The sequence below is a fragment of the Danio rerio genome, chromosome 14 (genome assembly GCF_049306965.1).
Source record: "Danio rerio strain Tuebingen ecotype United States chromosome 14, GRCz12tu, whole genome shotgun sequence".
Classification (NCBI taxonomy): domain Eukaryota; kingdom Metazoa; phylum Chordata; class Actinopteri; order Cypriniformes; family Danionidae; genus Danio; species Danio rerio.
The window spans coordinates 2,633,101-2,652,500 of NC_133189.1; the positions used below are offsets into that span (position 1 = coordinate 2,633,101).

Below are 19,400 nucleotides of genomic sequence, written 5' to 3' on the forward strand. Positions count from 1 at the left end.
CCAAAATTGGAAAAGCCCTAGCTAATACGTTGTGTTCTTTGCTCTTGGGGTGCGTTGGTCCTCCAGACAGCAAGCAGAAAGGAGGTCGACTAGGTTTTTGGTGTAGTACGATGATACTACTGTAGACATACTGAGCTGAGAAAGCAGGCACAAAATTAGGGTGAATGAAGGTGGGTGGGGGGGACTACAGGTACGAGGCAACGTCATAGAAAAATTCAAGGGCATAAACCTCATGCCGTTTCTACGTTAGGGATAGTTTATGATGCGTTTAAGGTTTGGTGATTCAACAGTAATACTGTTTATAATGCATTAACATTCTCAGCCATCCCTATAAACAACAGAGCACATAACCAGGCTCCCAAAAGAGTTAATCTCTGTTTGTGTGATATTTCAATTCACTAATCTCTGCCCAAAACCTAACTAGTTTGCCAGGTTATGAATGTTTCAGAGCCGGAGAGGTTTTGTGAGATGCTCTGATGTTTGACCCTGTTTACTAGATGTGTTTGTCTATATATATATATATATATGCGTATTTGTGTGTATATATGGGACTAACAGCTCACATATATACTATACCTTGGAGAACATTTGCTGGTAACAAAATTAAAGCAAAATAAAAGTGCATTCCATCATTCGGTGTACATTTTTTTTTGATAAACACTGTTTTTTTTTGTTGTTTTCGTTTTTTATTTCGAGGATGTGAGACTTTTTTTGTGTCCTCTGTGTGAAAGTATGTATCAGCGTCTCTCGTTTTACAGGATGTTTCTCCCATCCTGCACCAGGAGAAGTGAATGAGCAAAAAGCGTTAACTTAGCGTCTTCACACACCTCGACCTGCATATTTACACCAGCATGTGCAGTTTTTTTTTTCCCTCCTGCATTTTAACACACTTGAAGCGGCACACAGCTAACAAACATTATACATCAGATTTTGTCTTCCTATCAAAAGGAAAACAAAAGCCAATCGGATGAAAAAGACAGACGTACCAACTCCAGTCTGAATTGTAGAGAACACTAATCAGTAATCTAACAGGCAAGATTAATCAGTTTCATCATTAAGAAATGGAAAGGGATGCCATGTATTTGTGTAATCAAACAGGAACGTTTTTGTAAAAAGAAAACATTTGGACGAGCTCCCAAATATGCATCTCAGACTTAATAAACGCACACTTTTTGTTCTACAGACTTTCGTTGAGACTTCTGTCTTTTAAAAGACATCCTTCCTCTGTCTCTCTAATCATCATCATCCTTCCCTTTCTCCCGCTTATCCTTCTTCTCCTTCTTCTTTTTCTTCTTTAACTTCTTGGCCTCCTCCTTTTTCCCAAAGGTAATAAAGTCGCTCTTGTCGTCACCGTCCTGTCCTTGTCTGATGGAAATAATGGCCGGAGATCCAGGGATGATGAAGGCTTCGGGAGGAACTTCACCGGGTTTCAGGTGCGGAGGGCCTCCGGGACCCGGCCCATATCGGAAATGCCAGCTGTTGCTGTCCACTCCAGCGCCTACAGGTGGAGACACCTCTCCACCCTCATTATCTGTGAAAGACAGAGAAAAACAAACCATTTATTATATATGACAGTTAATGTAAACCAAAATGAAAAACACATCATCTAATAGAGAGTATGTGTCGTGAATAGTGTTGGGTAGAGTACTTAAAGGGGAGCTATTATGCCCCCTTTTACAAGATGTAAAGTAATTTAGGCTGCTATTTTAACGATCTAGGCGCAAAGGTTAAAGTGCATGAAGCAAAAGCATTAAGGGCGTGTCCGAATCCACTTTTGCTATTTTAAGGGTGGAAAAATACAGTCTGTGCCCTGGCACATGGTCTAAAAGGGTTGAGCTTATTCTCTTAATGAGTTATAGGAGTGTTTTGAGCATAACGTGCATTAAACCAACCAGAGTCTCATCTCTCATTCCCTTGAAGAGTCAGTTGCGTCGCACCATGGCACATTTGCTATTTACACTGGCAGACTTAGTACTGTAAGTGGAAAAACTGAACACTTCACCTGCAGGTTAAACAGAGCATCTGCAGCACGAGGATAAAGAACGAGCCTCCTACATTCGGCCTCTTTCCCTTAACTTTACTTTTACTCTTTACTCCTTTACTTTGCTGGAGTGAGGGAATAGTGGAAACTGACTCAACTGAACTCACATCCATCAGCCTACATATTTAATTTTGTTTGTTAAGTGCAAAGATTTGTTTTAAAACTATTTCTAAATTCAGTTGTAATTTCCAGCAAAGGAATAAATAAACAATAAAAACAAAGTGTGGTCAGAGTTCTATCCAAACACAAGTCCTGGTCTTATGCCCCACATGCTGATGCAGACGTCTCCGAAACCCCACAAATCTAAATTAGTTTATTATTAAATCAAATATAAATATGCATATAATAAATAATACTACTAAAAATAACAACATTATCGTGAATAAACAAAAAAAAATTACTATTAATAATAATAATAAAAAATAATAACAAAGAATAAACTTTGAAAATTACTGTTGCAATGGTCTGAAAATAGCCAAATACGTCTTGACCTTATTGCGTCGGGTGTATGAAAGGGCCCCAAGAGTGTTCATGTGAAGTTTCCAGCCTGATCTCATGAGAAAACGTATGTATTTTACGTTTTGCCAGTTTAGTGGCTAATTCGTACAAATTTGTACAAGTTCAGTCGTATGAAATTGCATGATTTTAAAAAGGAGACGTGGCACCTCACCCCACCCCTTAACCCAACCGTTATTGGGGGATGAGCAAATCGAATTAGATTGTACAAATTCATACGAATTAGCCACTAAATCAAAAAGCTACGAATTCGAACAGTTATTACGAATTGTGAGATTGTGTTGGAAGTTTCGGATTAAAACGCCACACAAATAATGTTTTGTAACTCTTTGACACTGCTTATTTTCAGGCTTTGATTCACATTGTGCCATTTTGGTGACTGTCGCTTTAAATTCAAATGAGATTCAAAAGAGGTTTCAAAAGAGGGTGGAGCTACAAATGTGTCAGCATAGTGGCAGATTCAAAAACAAGAATAAAATCCTTTTATAATGAGGGAAGATTCAATTATTCAATTAGTTTTCCTTCAAATAAGCAAACTAATCTGCCAATGGGATAAGCTCAATATTTTTTCCTTTTGACATAAGATTATTTTGCTTACCGCATTGGCAGATTATTTAGCTTGTTTTAAGGAAAAACAAACTTAATTTTGACTCATTATTTTCTTAAAACAAGACAAATGTTTTGCTTGTCTTGAAAATGCCTCTTGATTTAAGAATTTTTAGATATTTGGACTAGAAACAAGACAAAAAATAAAAAAATATATATATATTTTTTTTTTTTTTTTTTTTTTTTGCGCAGAGATGAAGGGCAGTAGAAAAAAGTATGAACTGTATGAACATAAATTAAGCTTATCTCATCTGAGCTCAACAGTAAAGAGACCCGGAGGGCATACAGTGAATCAGCAATGTTTAGCCTAAAAAGAAAAACACTTGCTGTGTTACACTTCTGGATTAAAAAGAACTAAAGTAAGTCTCACAGACACACCAAATCAAACACAATACACCGAAGTAGACAAACAGAAGCACACAATCCACATTTATCACACCATTTCTGTGTTGTTTCCTATGAAATCTCTGCTTTTTTATCATAGAACAAAAGACGAGTGTGTTTTTAAACATTCATTCATCAGTTTTCCTTCAGCTCAGTGTCTTATTTATCAGTGGTCACCACAGCCAACTATTTCAGCATGTGTTTTACATACATTCTCACATTCACACACACACACACACACATACATTATGGCCAATTTAGTTCATCCAATTCTCTTATAGCACATGTGTTTGGACTGTGAGGGAAACGGAGCACCCGGTAAACCCATGCCAACACAAGGAGAACATGCAAACTCCACACAGAAATGCCAACTGATCCAGCTGGGACTCAAACCAGCAAGATTCTCTCTCTTACTGTCTGATGAGCACGTAATCTCATTTATAATGACACTGTATCACCACAAAACCACTTAGTTTAATACAGACAGCACTTTTGGCATCATATCTCCGCTAAGGTCTCTGTTTGCACCTTTCCTTTTGTCTACAGCTTATGTTGTGGTGAAGATTAAGATGGATTACAACCCCAGACGCATCCCGACTGCGATATCTGAAGTGAAAGACGGGCTCTATTCGGGAATGTGGGTGTTAAATGAGAGCTAGAAAAACAGGCAGCATTCATTATGGGTCCTCGGGGAACTGACTACCTTTGCAAATCCCTCAGTGACACAACAACTTAACGCCCAAATGCTTTGTTTTCAGGCTTCTCCCTCTCGCATGTACACTTTCATCATGTCTAATCCTCCACTCTCCATCATGCGCTTCGATTTTGTTTTTCTGTCTTTCTTGATCCTGTCAGAACGACAACTAAGGCGTAAAGTGGACGAGGGATGCAGAGCTGGAAAATATTGAATGTAGTGGTTTTAAGTGCACTGTATTTTTGGTTATAGTTTAAATAATAATCAATTCAAGGCAAAACTATTAACCCTCTTTTCCAAGATATGTTTAAATGGAGATGTTTTTTTTCTCTGTACATTTTTAAACATAACATTTTAATAGCTAATTTATAATAGCCAATTCCTTTTGTCTTTGCCATGATGACAGTGTATAATATTTTGCTAGTCGTTTTGCAAGATGCTAGTATTCAGATTAAAGTGACATTTAAAGGCTTACCTATTTAGGTTACAATACTACTACTACTACTACTACTACTACTACTACTACTACTACTACTACTAATAATAATAATAATAATAATAATAATAATACAAATAAATAAATAAAAAAGTAGATAAATGAATACATAAATATAAATAATAATTTCCTAAGGGGGATAACAATGATGACCATAAAAAAAAAAAAAAGAATTATAATAAATAAAAATATTGATAAACAAATAAATATATAAATAAATAAACAAATAAATAAGTAAATAAATAAATACATAAATAAATAAATAAATAAATAAATAAATAAATAAATAAATAAATAAATAAATAAATAAATAGATAAATAAATAAAATTTTTTAAGGGGTATAATAATATTGACCATAAAAATTAATTTAAAAAAATCTCTTAAGGGGAATAATAATATTGATCATAATAAATAAATAATTAATTTCTTAAGAGGAAAAACAATATTGACCATAAAAAATAAATAAATAAATACATGAATAAATTAATTAAAACATATGATAATTTCTTAAGAAGGATAATAAAATTGAGCATAACAATAAATAAATACTTTATTAAGGGAATAATAATATAAAAACAAAAACAAAAACAAACAAACAAATAAATGAATAAATAAATAAATAAATTAATTAATTAAAAAATACAAATAAATAAATAAATAAATAAATAAATAAATAAATAAATAAATAAATAAATAAATAAATAAATAAATAATGATAAGTTTTAAGGGGACTAATAATATTATTAACCACTAAAAGAAAAAAATCAAATAAATCAATAAATCAATAAACAAATAAATAAATAAATAAATAAATATGATAAATATTTTATTCCAACAAAAAAAAAAAAAAAGACTTTCTTGAGAAGAAAAAATATAATAGGAAAATACTGTGCAAATGTAACTCACTTAAACTTCAGTTTAGGAAATAATTTAAAAATACTAGAACATTGTAACAACTAATTTAGGCTAATATATATATACATACATATTTGTCTTCAGCTGTTCAGCTGCATGAATCTTGCAAACAATGTTTAGTTTCTTACAAAGAATGCTTGACCTCTGTGTGTCATCAGGAGCCATGACTATTGATTTAGACTCATTTGAGCTTGTTTGTTTTTTATCTTAAAACCCATCTCCATTCACTGGCATTATATGAATCACCAAGAACCATGGATTCACCTAAAAATCTTCTTTAATGTCCTACTGGAGAAACCAACATCGTGAATGACCTGTGGGTGATTCAATTAATGGGAGATTTTCATTTTTGGATGAGCTAACCCTTTAAATACTTTAACATCCGAGTAGCTTTGTGTCTTGTGAATCAAATCTCTCTTGCCTTGACCTTTCGTGTAATGTGGTCTTTGGACAAAGTCACACGTCTGGCAGGCTGATAACACCACAGGTTTAATAAGCTGCGTGATTATTACGGCCAGCGAATGATCCGGCTCATAAAAAGATGATGGGAAGAAAATCATTAGGAAACATCCCAAGTCCCCCTCCCACCGGCTCTCTGCATCTTTCATTCTCGAGAAGGAGTGCCGTGCAGTCTTACATAATGCAGAAGAGGAGGTGAGAAAGGGCAGGCTGAGGATGAAATATGAGCCAAACTCCAACGCTAAACTCCTGAAGGAGCAGATTTCTGAACAACACTGCGGAGCCAAGGAATTATGGGGTCGTTTCGATGAAGCCAAACTGCTTCTGAAGCACTGTGCATGTGTAATGGCAGATGACAGCAGGCTCATGCTATTGCTAAGTAAAGCACATTAAAACTGGGTAATTTTCCATATGATGGTAGTATTAACCGTGATTTTAATATATGTGATGATTCATATGCATTATCTTTATTACACTACTAACATCAATCTATAATCAGCTATATACAGTTGAAGTCAAAATGATTCGCCCTTTTGTGATTTTTTAATTTATTTTCTTTTTCATATATTTCTCAAACATTGTTTAACTGAGGATAAAAATTGTCACAGTATTACAGATAATATTTTTTTCTTCTGGAGAAAGTCTTATTTGTTTTGTTTCGGCTAGAATGGAAGCATTATTTAAATTTTTTAAAACCCATTTTAAGGTCAATATTAATAGCCCATAAGAAATGTTTTGTGTTGGAATAGCAAGCCAATTCCTAAGAAGTTAAAACTATTTTTTTTTTTTTGATCATTTGTTTGTTAGCATGAATTAAAGATTTGCATTATGCAATTAACATGACATTAGCTTACTACTAACCTGTGGAACGGCGCTCATCAAAATAGTGGACTAAACAATCCTTGCTTGTAAAATAGTCATACTTTAGAATGCTTAGTTTAAGCAAATTTGACAAACGCTATACTAAAGGAAATCGCTTACCGCATGCGCTGTACTGTGCGCGGTTGCCTATGTCTGTGAGTTCCTCAAGAAACAAGTTGCTTAGCATGAATTGGTTACACATGGTGTAACACCTATCTGTGCCTTTGACGTGCCCCTTGATGCACCTTACGCCCTTGTCGCAGCACCAGTGGCACTAAAATAAGACACCGAAATGTATGTGCTGATTTGGTCGATTACATACAGGTTAAAAAAGTTAATTAATATAGTTTTATAAGTTAGTTAAGAAAAAGTTAGTTTTAGAAAATGGGGAAAAATAAACAAACAGGGGTGCTAATACTTATGACTTCAACTGTATATATATATATATATATATATATATTCTAAGTCAGAATTATGAGCCTCCCTAAATTATTAGTCCCCCCGTTAATTTTTTTCCCTAATTTCTGTTTAACGGAGAGAAGATTTCTTCAACACATGTCTAATCATAATAGTTTTAATATCTCATTTCTAATAACTGATTTATTTTATCTTTGTCATGATGACAGTAAATAATATTTGACTAGATATTCTTCAAGACACTTCTATACAGCTTAAAGTGACATTTAAAGTCTTAACTAGGCTAATTAGGTTAACTAGGCAGGTTAGGGTAATTAGGCAACTTATTGCATAACGATTGTTTGTTCTGTAGACTATCGAAAAAAAATTTGCTTAAAGGGGCTAATAATATTGACCTTAAAAGAGTGCAAAAAAAATTAAAAACTGCTTTTATTCTAGCCGAAAAATAAAAAATAAAAACAAATAAGACTTTCTCCAGAAGAAAAAATATTATCAGACATACTTAGAAAATTTCTTTGCTCTGTTAAGCATCATTTGGGAAATATTAAAAAAATTAAAAGGGGGGCTAATAATTCTGACATCCACTGTATATATATATATATATATATATATATATATATATATATATATATATATATATATATATATATATATATATGATCACAAAACCAGTCAATGTTTATTTTTGAAACTGACATTTATAGATTACTGTAAGCTGTAAGCACTTTGGTTTGTTAGAATAGGAGAATATTTGGCTGTAATACAACTATACGAATATCTGGAATCAGAGGATTCATAAAATCTAAATACTGGGGAATTTTTTTTTTTAAGTTGTCCAAATTAACTCCTTAGCAACGGACATTATTGTTAAAAATTACATTCTGATATAAAATAAGAGGGAAATGTATTAAAATTATCAAAATATAATCATGGAACATGACCTTTAACTATTAATCTGATGATTTCCGGAATAAAAGTTCAATCATATCAATAATTTTCACCAATACAATGTATTTTGGGCTTTTGGTAAAAATATGCAACTTACAGCACGACTGCATTTATGGTTCAGGGTCCCATATGCGTAAGTAAATTATATGCTTTTAAATAACACAATTAACTAAAAATGTAAATGTGAAAGGTGTGAATTAAAAAGAAAAACTGGGCAAACAATATTAGTCAGATGGATGCACGTGGAACTGATTCTCTGTGCATAATTAATATATCTGATTGTTGTTGTTGTGTGTGTGTGTGGCACACCTTGGAGTGTTAGGCTTTAGTAATCGTGATAAACTATGTGCCAGATGGCACACACAGGCTTTCTTGTGAGCCTGCCAAGACAGAAGTGTATGTGTGTGTGCTGTGCTGTGTCCATGTGCGAATTCAGGATAATTCTGGTCCATGCAATGAAAGTACTGAATTTTATGAGAATAATGTTGCATTTTTGAGGACAGAGGATACAAACACATGTAAATCTAAATGGAGAATTATATTGTCTTCACATGCATATAGAGTCGAAGGCAAAATTAGTAGCCCTCCTAATTATTATTTTTTTTTTATTTTGCTTTTTTTTTAAATTAATTTCTAAATTAATGTTTAACAGTGCATGATATTTTACACAGTATTTGCTATAACAATGTTCTTTCTTCTAAACCATATAATTTATTTTAATTTAGTTGGAATAAAAGCAGTTACATTTTTAAAACAAAAGGTCAATAGCTGCCTTTTATTTTATAAATTTTAAATTAAATTTTTTAAATGATTACAGAATAAATTGATTAACCTAGTTAAGCCTTTAAATTGCACTTTAAGCTACTAATATCTTGCAAAAAATAAAAATAAATATAATATGTAGTCTCATCATGGTAACGTAGTTATAAAACATTTAAATAGAAATATTAAACATGGGGCGTCACAGTGGGCAGTGGGTAGCACGATCGCCTCACAGCAAGAAGATCACTGGTCTGAGCCTCGGGTGAGTCAGTTGGCATTTCAGTGTGGAGTTTGCATGTTCTGCATTCCCGGTGTTTGCGTGGGTTTCCGTCGGGTGCTCCGGTTTACCTCACAATTCACAAGACTTTATACATGTGAACTGGGTAGGCTGAATTGTCCGTAGTGTTTGTGTGTGAATGAGTATGCATGGATGATTCCCAGTGATGGTTTGCAGCTAAAAGGGCATCCGCTGCGTAAAACATATGCCGGATAAGTTGGCGGTTCATTCCCCTGTGGCGACCCCAGACTAATAAAGGGACCGAAAAGCCGAAAAGAAAAGGAATGTATGTATAATAAACATGTTGAAAACAAATCTTTTACCTGTTAAACAGAACTTGGCAAATCATTTAAAATAATTCAAATGTCATAGAAGGGATACTTATTTAAACTTTAACTCTATTTCAGCAAATTCACATTTTCTGTATTAATGCAAAAAAAATAATAATAAAAATAAATAAATAAAAAGAGAGACAAAACAAATGGGATATGAGGCCAACATTGACATAGACAGAAACAGAGTGACTGTCCTCAGTTTACCCTCTTGAGTTGACTAAAGCCCCTGGCGTGTTCTGGAAATTTCCACTAGACCTACAACTCAAAAACACACTCCGCTTCCCTCCATGTCACTGATCTGATTAGGAGCTGAAACCAAAATCCTAAAAATCACTACAAATTCAGCTACACTTTTCTTAGCATCTTAGTATGCATTTCTGCTTTTTCTTTAATTAATTGAAAACAGCTTAGATTAACTTGTAATATTTTGGTTATCGGGAGAAGAATAATCTGGGGTCTCATGTAAAGACTTGCATTTAATAATACTAAAACATTGCGTACGGACAAAGCTGTAAATGTGCGTCCGCAGTAAAAAATTCAGATGTATGAAACACTGCGTATGCGGAAACCCACACATATTCTCTTGTACATCCGAATTAACGTGAAACTGAACGCACGTGCACGAGAGCAAAACCCCTCCCAGCCTCCTCCTCTGTATGGATATGGTAATGACTGCACAAAATCAAACGACAAAGCAATGGCAAAAGCAAGCAAGAAGAGAAACTTCACAGAATGTGAATTGGCGGTGCTCCTATCAGAGGTAGACCAGAGAAAAACTGTGTTATTTGCAAGTTTGTCCACCGGAATTAATAACAAAATAAAAAAATAGAGTGGGAGAGTTTAGCTGATGCGGTCTGAACATCGGACTGTGAACGAATTAAAAAGAAATAGTCCGATGTAAAGGTGCAGGTTAATAGGAGAACAGCGGCGCACCGCCAAAGTGGGGACCAAAGAGGTGGGGGAACCGGGAATGCTGAACTAACACCCTTTGAGGAGAGAGTTGCCTCAATTGTGGGTGATACTTTACTGTCTGGAGTAGTATCCATGTCTGTGAGAGACACAGACGTATTAGAGGAACACTTTGTTAGGGCGATATAGCAGCACCCCTCCACTCTTATCAAGGCAGCATCACCAGCATTTCAGCTGCCCAATCGCCAGCTCTACAACTGGCCATGGACTAAGGGTTGCATACATTTGCAAATGCTTTTTTATGTTTTAAATAACATAATTGGTGAAAAAAAAAAAAAAAAAAAAAATATATATATATATATATATATATAGTGTCAATTAACCCATTGTATCAAATATAAATAAATAGCAATGTTTTTGACATGTGTCGGTGCAATACTTTGTAGTGTGCAATTTAACACAACTGCCTCTAGGAGTCGCCAATGTAAATAAAACAAACACACACAAGAAATACACGTATGGCAGACATGAAGTTGGCGTAGACCAACGCACATCCTCACGTTAATTTCATCGTTAGTAAATCCAAACGTGAGCGTGAAACCAGCGTTGAAACAGGCCCCTGTATTCCAATGACCCCCATGGAAATAAGTTTTGTTTTTAAATTGTTATGGTGTATATATTGATGGATTAAGTGTATTCATTTAAATCTTTGTAAAGAAAAAAAGAATATATATATATATTTTTTTAATTCCCTAAAATAGCAGTTTTCTGTATTTTTGTTTTCATTTTTATTTCTATTTTCCCTCATTATTAATGCTTTTGAGTTGCATTACGAGACCTTTCTTCAAACAACTTTTAACCTTGAACAGTTCAAAAAAGTGGCGTACATGTTCAACAAATATTTTTGCTTCAAATCATCTAAATGGTGACCTCGGCTCAGTTGGCGTTTCTGTGTGGAGTTTGCATGTTCTTCCTGCCTTCGCGTGGGTTTCCTCCGGGTGCTCTGGTTTCCCCCACAGTCCAAACACGTGCAGTACAGGTGAATTGGGTAGGCTAAATTGTCCGTAGTGTAAGAGTGTATGTGTGTGAATGAGTGTGTGGATGTTTCCCAGTGATGGGTTGCAGCTGGAAGGGCATCCGCTGCATAAAATCATGCTGGATAAGTTGGCGGTTCATTCCGCTGTGGCGACCCCGGGTTAATAAAGGGACTAAGCCAACAAGAAAATGAATGAACGAATGAATAAGACGAATCATCTGCATTGCAGCGTCCGCGCATTCAGGAATAGCAGTTTGTTATAATACGTGCCGAAAGCATTTTTCATTTATTAATTTACAGATTAATTCCTTTTTTATTATTATTTTTGTATTATTTTTTATAATATCTTTAGTATTATTTAAAACTGCTAAAATGTCAATGAACATCATTTTGTTAAACTGTGGAGTTGAATTTTCAACATCAAAAGTCGACAGAGCAGAGATCAACATCCCATAATGCAATTCACAACCGTAAATAAACAGAAAACACTTCATAAAACACAGGGACTGTTCATTAACAGATCTGTTTTACATGTACATAAGGAACAGTATAGTCAGATGACACTGTCAGGAGGGAGATCTGCAGTTTAGCTGCTAATCTGAATGCTTAGTCAGTGGGTCTCTGGTGGTGTAAAGTACTGCTGGTTTGTTTTATGTGTTGCTGGAGGTTTGTGTTGCGTTATAATGTGGTCCTGCATTTTTATGAGCTTCATTTTAGCTCCGCTGTGCAAAACACTGGAGAAGACAACGCCCCTCACTCTCCCTCTCTCAGTCTCAGTCTCCATTTTCGACAAAACAGATGGGCATTAGTATCAAAGCGTAGATCAGCAGAATTAATGACAATAGGATAAAGCACGCTGTCTCTCTCGTTCCGTCTCATTATCTTTTGTTTTTGTGCCTCTAACGCATTTTCTGTCTCGTTTCCTTTGGATTGTTAGTGATGGGCTGTCTACCTGCCCTCTGCCTGTTTCTCCCTTAAACAGCCCGGGGGAAAGAGGGATGGAGAAAGTGACAATGAGGGAAAAAAGGGTGACCGAGGGAAAGAGAAAACAGAGAGGTGCAGAGAGGAGGGGGCTGTGAATGTCTCTGTTGCTAGGGGAGAGAAGCATTTGACCATTAGAGAGAGAGAGAGAGAGAGCATTCTGTATTAGTTTCCATCAGTGTCTCTGCCACAACCGCATTTCACTGGAGGAGGCAGTTTCCATAGCAACCATTCATACCATGCACAGGGTGAAGAGTAGAGAGAGAAACAAGTGAAGGAGAAATGCACAATGCATAGAATCAGGTGTGGCTGATGAAGAGCTTTAAAGGATGTTATATAAATAAAAGGAGGATATAGGGGAGTCTAAACATTGAGTTATTAATGTGTGTATTAATTGCCACCACATCCCATCTCAGGCTCTATTTCTTTCAGTCTAGGTGGATTCATATTAGGATTTTAACCCAGAGCTTGATTTGAGTCTACTTCAAGGACAACAAGACAAGATTGTTTACCATGATGTGTGAGCAAATTAACTCAAGTGAACAAAACTGTGCATGTCAGAAGATGATTTGTGTGGTAAAGTCAGCTGATCTGAGATCAGAAAATGAGCAATACACATTTATTTATGCAGCTCATTAGATACTTTACATTAAAATGCATTTTAAATTAAAATAATCAGATAAAACAGATGAAGAAAGTGCAGGTAGCAATCAAAATATTATCAAATATATATAAAAATAGCAGAGAGATGATGGCTTGTCTGTACCTTTAAAATATTATATACTCTTTACGTTTATTTATGCAGCTCATTAGATACTTTACATTAAAATGCATTTTAAATTAAAATAATTAGATAAAACAGACGAAGAAAGAGCAGGTAGCAATCGAAAATATATACAAGTAGCAGAGAGACGATGGCTTGTCTGTACCTTTAAAAGATTAGGTACTATTTAAGAGGATCGGGTAAACAATTCTATGATATATGGCACTATTTTATTGATTATGTTTACCAAATTAAATAAAACCCTACTAATTCATTCATTCATTCATTCATTTTTATTCGGCTTAAATTATTTATTAATTAGAGGTCGCCACAGCGGAATGAACCGCCAACTTATTCAGCATATGCTTTACGCATACACATAAGTATATAGGGAAGGATATAGGGGAGTCTAAACATTCAGTTATTAATGAGTGTGTATTAATTCCCACCACATCTCATCTCATGCTTTATTTCTCTCAGTCTGGATAGATTCATAGGATGGATTTAACCCAGGCCTCGATCTGAGCCTCGGGTTTGAGTCTACTACGAAGACATTAAGCCAAGATTGTTTACGATGATGTGTGAGTGAATGAACTCAAATTAACAAAACTGTGCATGCTAGAGGATGATTTGCGGAAAAGGACAGCTGATCTGCGATGAGAAAATAAGCAATATTTATGCAACTCATTAGATAATTTACATTAAAATGCATTATAAAATGAAAATAATCAGATAAAAGTGATGAAGAAAGTGCAAGTAGCAATCAAAAATATTATCAAAAATATATACAAATACCAGAGAGATGATGGCTTGTCTGTACCTTTAAAAGATTATATACTCTTTAAGAGGATTGGATAAACAATTCTATAATATATTGCACCATTTCATTGATTATGTTGAGCAAATTAAGTAATACCCTACCAATTCATTCATTCATTCTTTTTCTTTTCAGCTCAGCCTTTTATTTTTCAGGGTTCGCCACAGCGGAATGAACCACCAACTTATCCAAAATATGCTTTGCGCAGCGGATGCCTTTCCAGCTGCAACCCATCACTGGGAAACAACCCCCCACACACACACTACGGCCAATTATTTTTATCTAATTCACCTATAGTACATGTGTTTGGACTGTGGAGGAAATGCCATGGGGGAGAACATGCAAACTCCACACAGAAACACCAACTGACTCAGGCGGGGCTCGAACCAGCAACTTTCTTGCTGTGAGGTGATTGTGCAACCCACTGCGCCACTGTGCTGCCCTTACCACAGCTTTTCCTACTTATTTTTTTCCCTCATTTAATTCAGCGTCTTGACGTATTTGGCATTTTTAATCAAATGTAAGTCGTTTCTGTAATAAATTCGGTTCAGTCTGTGCGCCCGATTTCTAATTTAGTAAATGCACAGCGAAACAAATGTAGTCTAGATTGAAATAAGGAGAAATATCAAGAGAGTAAATGTAATGCTTTGGCACTTCAAAATGTGCTTTAGCCATGCCAATAAAGCTATTTCAACTGAGTAAAACAATTTACTGCTAAAGGAGTTGCGGATTTATAGCAGGCTAGGTAAAATGGAGAGATAAATGGATGGGTGGATGAGTGTGACCTATCCCGATCTGCCTGTTTAAAGATCATCTCTACAGGTGGGCCAACCTGCAGCCTGCAGGCTCTCGTTTCAGCTACTGCGCCATATGGCATACACAAACGCTTGCCCAGAGTGCATCACACATTCTTACTGACTGTCCAAATCAGATATGCTGGTTGTAGATTTTTTAAAGCACATTTCTAAACATAATAGTTTTAATAACTCATTTATAATAACTGATTTATTTCGTCTTTACCAGAGATGGGAGGTAACAAAGTACAAATACTTTGTTACTGTTCTTAAGTAGATTTCTCTGGTTTCAGTTCTTTACTCCACGACTTATTTTTCTGACAACTTTTTACTTTTACTTCTTACATTTTTACACAAATATCTGTACTTTCAACTTCTTATATTTTTAAATCAGGCTCGCATGGGAGTTGGTTGCTCTACCAAAGAGGCTAAAGACCATGGCCTCTAGTGTCTGTCGCTAGAGCACCTTTAGAGGTCAAAGGAGTGAGGTTTTACCTGCACTGCACTCACTAGCTGGCCTCCTTTACACTCACACTCACCCCCCTACACCTCACTCCCATATGGGTCACGGCACCAATGTAATCCCGCCGGTCCTGTGCCATCCAATCTGCTCCGAGCTGGTATCAAACCGGTGACCTTCCGCATGGGAGTCGGTTGCTCTACCAATTAATTAGCACTTAATACTTAATTACTTAAGTAAGTGATATTTAAAGGCTTAACTACACTGTAAAAAGTGAAAACTCAAACAAATTACCTTGACTTGTTACAATTAAAGGAATTAAGCTTGACAAGCTTAATTTATGACAGTTTTCAGTAATAAATTATTTAGTTATTTTAGGTGTAACAAGGTTTAGTAATTTATTTAAGAAAACAAGAACGGAACAGTACATAGAGTACAGTGCAAATCATTCAATTTAATATTGTTAATATAATAATAATAATAATAGTAAAAATACTTTTATTACAGTGCAAATAATTCCCTTCCCATGTTAATATAAAAATAATACTTTATGTTTTGTGGCAAATACAAGTATTGCTTATTATTGATAGTGAACAACCTGTATGCTTATCACACATGTAACATGTTACACCTAAAATAACAAACTTAATTAAAATAAATATTGCTTAAGGGGGCTAATAATATTGACCTTGAATTGGTTATGAATTGTTCAAACTCTTCTTCTTTGGTCTTAGTCCCGTATGGTTGCAGGGTCGGCTCTCTGGAACAAGCCATTTTAGAATTGTCCATATGAAAACAACTTTTTTACACATTCCAGCCGGCCTGTCACCCTCATACACTCATACACTACAGACAATTTAGCCAACCCAATTCACCTGCAGCATGTCTTTGGACTGTGAGGGAAACCAGAGCACCCGGAGGAAACCCAGGCGAACGCAGGGAGAACATGCAAACTCCTCACAGAAATGCCAACTGGGCCGAGGTTTGAACCAACGACCCAGTGACCTTCCTGCTGTGAGGCACACTACCTACTGTGCCACTGCCTCGCCCTGGTTTTGAATTGTTCAAACTAAATATTTAAAATAAGACAATGCAATTCTTAAGCTTTTTTTTAAGAGCAACGTAATTGTTTTATGTTCAATCTACTCAAATTGGTCAAAACCTATTAATTTGATTTGTGTTAGGACAGTGTGAATAAATTGTATAAAATGCTGCATGTTTTACAGTGTATATCGATCAGGTTGATTAATGAAATATTTTGCATTACATTTTTGGCAGAATTAAAGCTTAAAAATTGGAAGATGCGCCTCAAACACGTCAGCTATAAGCAATCAGAAACAGACACGCACTAAATAGGAGAAAGTAGATGGAGAGAGCAAATGCAAAGAGGCTTATTTCTTTCATTTATGGCCTTTTGCGGTCATCGTCAGAGACTTAATTAGAACAAATTGCTCTTTCATCACCCGAGTAATTGCACCCGTTTTGTCCTCCCTCCCTCCATCTCCCCCTTTCATCTTACTGAAACCAAATTACTTTCATTATTTCGAACACCTCTGCAAGTCACATCATCATGCCATCCGAAAGGTTCAAGCCTCAACACAAACATCCACACCTCTAATTAGGTAATTAAATATGCATTGAATACATCCTGCTCCTTACATTTAACCTTTTGACCCTGTGATACAGGAAGTGATATCAGACAAAATGCTGGAGAGGTTTATTGTTGGGGTAATATCATGAATAGGGTTATCTAGACTCCGTGTGGCCATAATCATAAGCAAATGATGCCATTTACAAACAGCTCCGCCTTGCCGTAATGCTAAAATTAATCACCTTTGCGTAAGCAGTTGTTTATTTGCTCTGCACACTGTTCTACAAAAGACCACATCAATATGAAATGCCACAAACACAGGCCTAGAGCAGACTGTACATGCTGCGATTCGTTATTCTAAACATGCGCTTGCTGAATCTGCCTTTAAGACAGATCTTTTATCTTAATGTGTTTGGCCCTGATGTTTTGGGCGATCTGTTTATGAGACGAGATTAATAACTGCGACTCCACTGAAAGTCGGACGCTTCTTCAATTATTTCGAGTGTGAGAAAGAGACTAGGCGAGCAAAACGGACATGGGATCTAATAAGTGTGGATTAATGACCATGAACGGACATCTCCACATCTATGGCGAGGAAGAAAGATGTTATGTGTAAATTAGAGATTAGCGCAAAGATTAATTAGCTTCAGTGAGTAACTGGTCTTGGGCAGCCAGGTGCTGTGGCCAGGATTACAACCTGACGCCTCTATTCACACGGGGCACTTGAAAATAGGGTTGTAACAATATGCCGGTATGACGGTCTACCACGATTTGAACGTGCACGATTATCATACCATGAACAATTGCATATCAACGGTTTTAACCCTTAAAGACCGAGACAGCCGCCCGCGGCTAAAAATAAGTATTGCTCTTAAATGTTTAATAACTTTTGATCCGCTGATCCGATTCCTACAATTCAAAGATTGGCATAAAGAAGAGAATCTCAGCTTTCCAGTGCTGTATCTCATAACATTCACGGCTCCGGAGGCTCCGGAATCAGTGCGGTTACGTCATCAAAATTTGACAACGCTGATTTGACAAAGAAACGCTCGTCACTGTGTCTCCGGACAAACCAGACACGATACATTGATGCATTGTCCCTCCTCCATGCCCAGATTGGTTCAAACTCGCCATATCACAACCAATAAGCATAGGTTTCGCTTTTGTTTGTGGACCAAAAACGAGCTTTTTGAACAACACAGAATGAGAGATAGGCATACATTTATGCGCGGCTAAATAAAACGCAAAAAAATAAGTTTTGCATGAAATAATTCTCATACTAAGTACTTTTGCATGCACAGCAGCACAGAAACATGACAAAACAGTGACACAGCAAAGACGAACTGCTGCTCTTGCTGTTTTCAAAAGACGCAAATGAAGGTGCAGCTGTTAAATCCATATCCACAGACAACCATATCCAAATCCATATCCACAGACAACCATATCCATGCTGGCACATAAAACCTAAGGATGTTCCATATTGAATCTAGTTTCATTAAGTAACTATTTATAGTATAGTAAATATTTATATCTATTTTTTTACTGAGGATTTGCACCATGTTTATTTGGACTTTATTTGGACTTTGACACATTATTTATTATTTTCTTATTTTTTTATTTGTTCATTGTAAGTGGTGTTGTTTATAGTAACTGAAAATATATTATTTGGAAAAAGTCAAATTTGCTTCACTGTTCTATTATTTTGTAACATTTGTAACATACCGTATACCGCGAAACCGTCAAACCGTGGTATTGTTCTAGACGATTATCATACCGTAAAAAATTCATACCGTTACAACCCTACTTGAAAACTTACGTTTTCTCGTGAGATCAGTCTGGAATATAAAGAGTTAACCAGATACAGCACGTAGAATTTTTTTTCCTGACTTAAATGCGTTTGTAAGCTTGATCAAGTTTCAAAATAGTTTAACTTTTGCCGCTGTGTGGATTAATACTAAATGTGTGCCGTTGTTTTTACTTAAGTTTAAGAATAGAGCAATATGCTGGTGTTTACCTGCATTGCTTTAATGCACTCCTGCATTGGGCTCACACATACACACTGCACTCTGACTACTTCAACAATGTTAACAAGTCGTGGTGGGTGATTCTCTCTGTCTTGCTCTGAATGCAGTCGACCAATCGCAACAGACTAGCTCATTTGACCAATCAGCACAAATTAGCATCGTGCTAAGGAGAGGTTTGGGTACAAATGAATCGCTGAACGAATCATATGGACGTCGTTAGGATAATTAGCTAAAATTAAATGCATATTCCAAAACAATAAAAGTGTTTTTTGACCTTGCATACAATACAGCCTGTTGTTGGAGACCCCCAAAA

At 35.7% G+C, this 19,400-nt stretch overlaps 11 protein-coding genes across 11 annotated transcripts in view; all 11 read right to left on the bottom strand.

Annotated features, from left to right (window-relative positions):
- Positions 1–685: 685 nt before the first annotated feature.
- The window catches only part of pcdh2aa1 (protocadherin 2 alpha a 1), a 202,037-nt gene continuing 183,322 nt past the window's right edge, over positions 686–19,400 (bottom strand). The window contains 1 exon segment of the mRNA NM_001009585.2: positions 686–1,531. Coding sequence (NP_001009585.2) covers positions 1,233–1,531 — 299 coding nt within the window. The 3' untranslated portion in view covers positions 686–1,232.
- Positions 686–19,400, bottom strand: part of pcdh2aa3 (protocadherin 2 alpha a 3) — a 192,430-nt gene continuing 173,715 nt past the window's right edge. The window contains 1 exon segment of the mRNA NM_001009587.2: positions 686–1,531. Within this exon segment, the coding sequence (NP_001009587.2) occupies positions 1,233–1,531 (299 nt within the window). The 3' untranslated portion in view covers positions 686–1,232.
- pcdh2aa15 (protocadherin 2 alpha a 15) overlaps positions 686–19,400 on the bottom strand; it is a 147,926-nt gene continuing 129,211 nt past the window's right edge. The window contains 1 exon segment of the mRNA NM_001009586.2: positions 686–1,531. Coding sequence (NP_001009586.2) covers positions 1,233–1,531 — 299 coding nt within the window. The 3' untranslated portion in view covers positions 686–1,232.
- Positions 686–19,400, bottom strand: part of pcdh2ab2 (protocadherin 2 alpha b2) — an 89,903-nt gene continuing 71,188 nt past the window's right edge. Inside the window, 1 exon segment of the mRNA NM_001009592.2 lies at positions 686–1,531. Within this exon segment, the coding sequence (NP_001009592.2) occupies positions 1,233–1,531 (299 nt within the window). The 3' untranslated portion in view covers positions 686–1,232.
- Positions 686–19,400, bottom strand: part of pcdh2ab3 (protocadherin 2 alpha b 3) — an 86,119-nt gene continuing 67,404 nt past the window's right edge. The window contains 1 exon segment of the mRNA NM_001008484.1: positions 686–1,531. Coding sequence (NP_001008484.1) covers positions 1,233–1,531 — 299 coding nt within the window. The 3' untranslated portion in view covers positions 686–1,232.
- Positions 686–19,400, bottom strand: part of pcdh2ab5 (protocadherin 2 alpha b 5) — an 82,323-nt gene continuing 63,608 nt past the window's right edge. The window contains 1 exon segment of the mRNA NM_001008483.2: positions 686–1,531. Coding sequence (NP_001008483.2) covers positions 1,233–1,531 — 299 coding nt within the window. The 3' untranslated portion in view covers positions 686–1,232.
- Positions 686–19,400, bottom strand: part of pcdh2ab7 (protocadherin 2 alpha b 7) — a 75,703-nt gene continuing 56,988 nt past the window's right edge. The window contains 1 exon segment of the mRNA NM_001009594.1: positions 686–1,531. Within this exon segment, the coding sequence (NP_001009594.1) occupies positions 1,233–1,531 (299 nt within the window). The 3' untranslated portion in view covers positions 686–1,232.
- The window catches only part of pcdh2ab9 (protocadherin 2 alpha b 9), a 72,455-nt gene continuing 53,740 nt past the window's right edge, over positions 686–19,400 (bottom strand). The window contains 1 exon segment of the mRNA NM_001009596.2: positions 686–1,531. Within this exon segment, the coding sequence (NP_001009596.2) occupies positions 1,233–1,531 (299 nt within the window). The 3' untranslated portion in view covers positions 686–1,232.
- Positions 686–19,400, bottom strand: part of pcdh2ab10 (protocadherin 2 alpha b 10) — a 69,375-nt gene continuing 50,660 nt past the window's right edge. The window contains 1 exon segment of the mRNA NM_001009589.2: positions 686–1,531. Coding sequence (NP_001009589.2) covers positions 1,233–1,531 — 299 coding nt within the window. The 3' untranslated portion in view covers positions 686–1,232.
- The window catches only part of pcdh2ab12 (protocadherin 2 alpha b 12), a 66,588-nt gene continuing 47,873 nt past the window's right edge, over positions 686–19,400 (bottom strand). Inside the window, 1 exon segment of the mRNA NM_001009591.2 lies at positions 686–1,531. Within this exon segment, the coding sequence (NP_001009591.2) occupies positions 1,233–1,531 (299 nt within the window). The 3' untranslated portion in view covers positions 686–1,232.
- pcdh2ac (protocadherin 2 alpha c) overlaps positions 686–19,400 on the bottom strand; it is a 40,436-nt gene continuing 21,721 nt past the window's right edge. The window contains 1 exon segment of the mRNA NM_001007762.2: positions 686–1,531. Coding sequence (NP_001007763.2) covers positions 1,233–1,531 — 299 coding nt within the window. The 3' untranslated portion in view covers positions 686–1,232.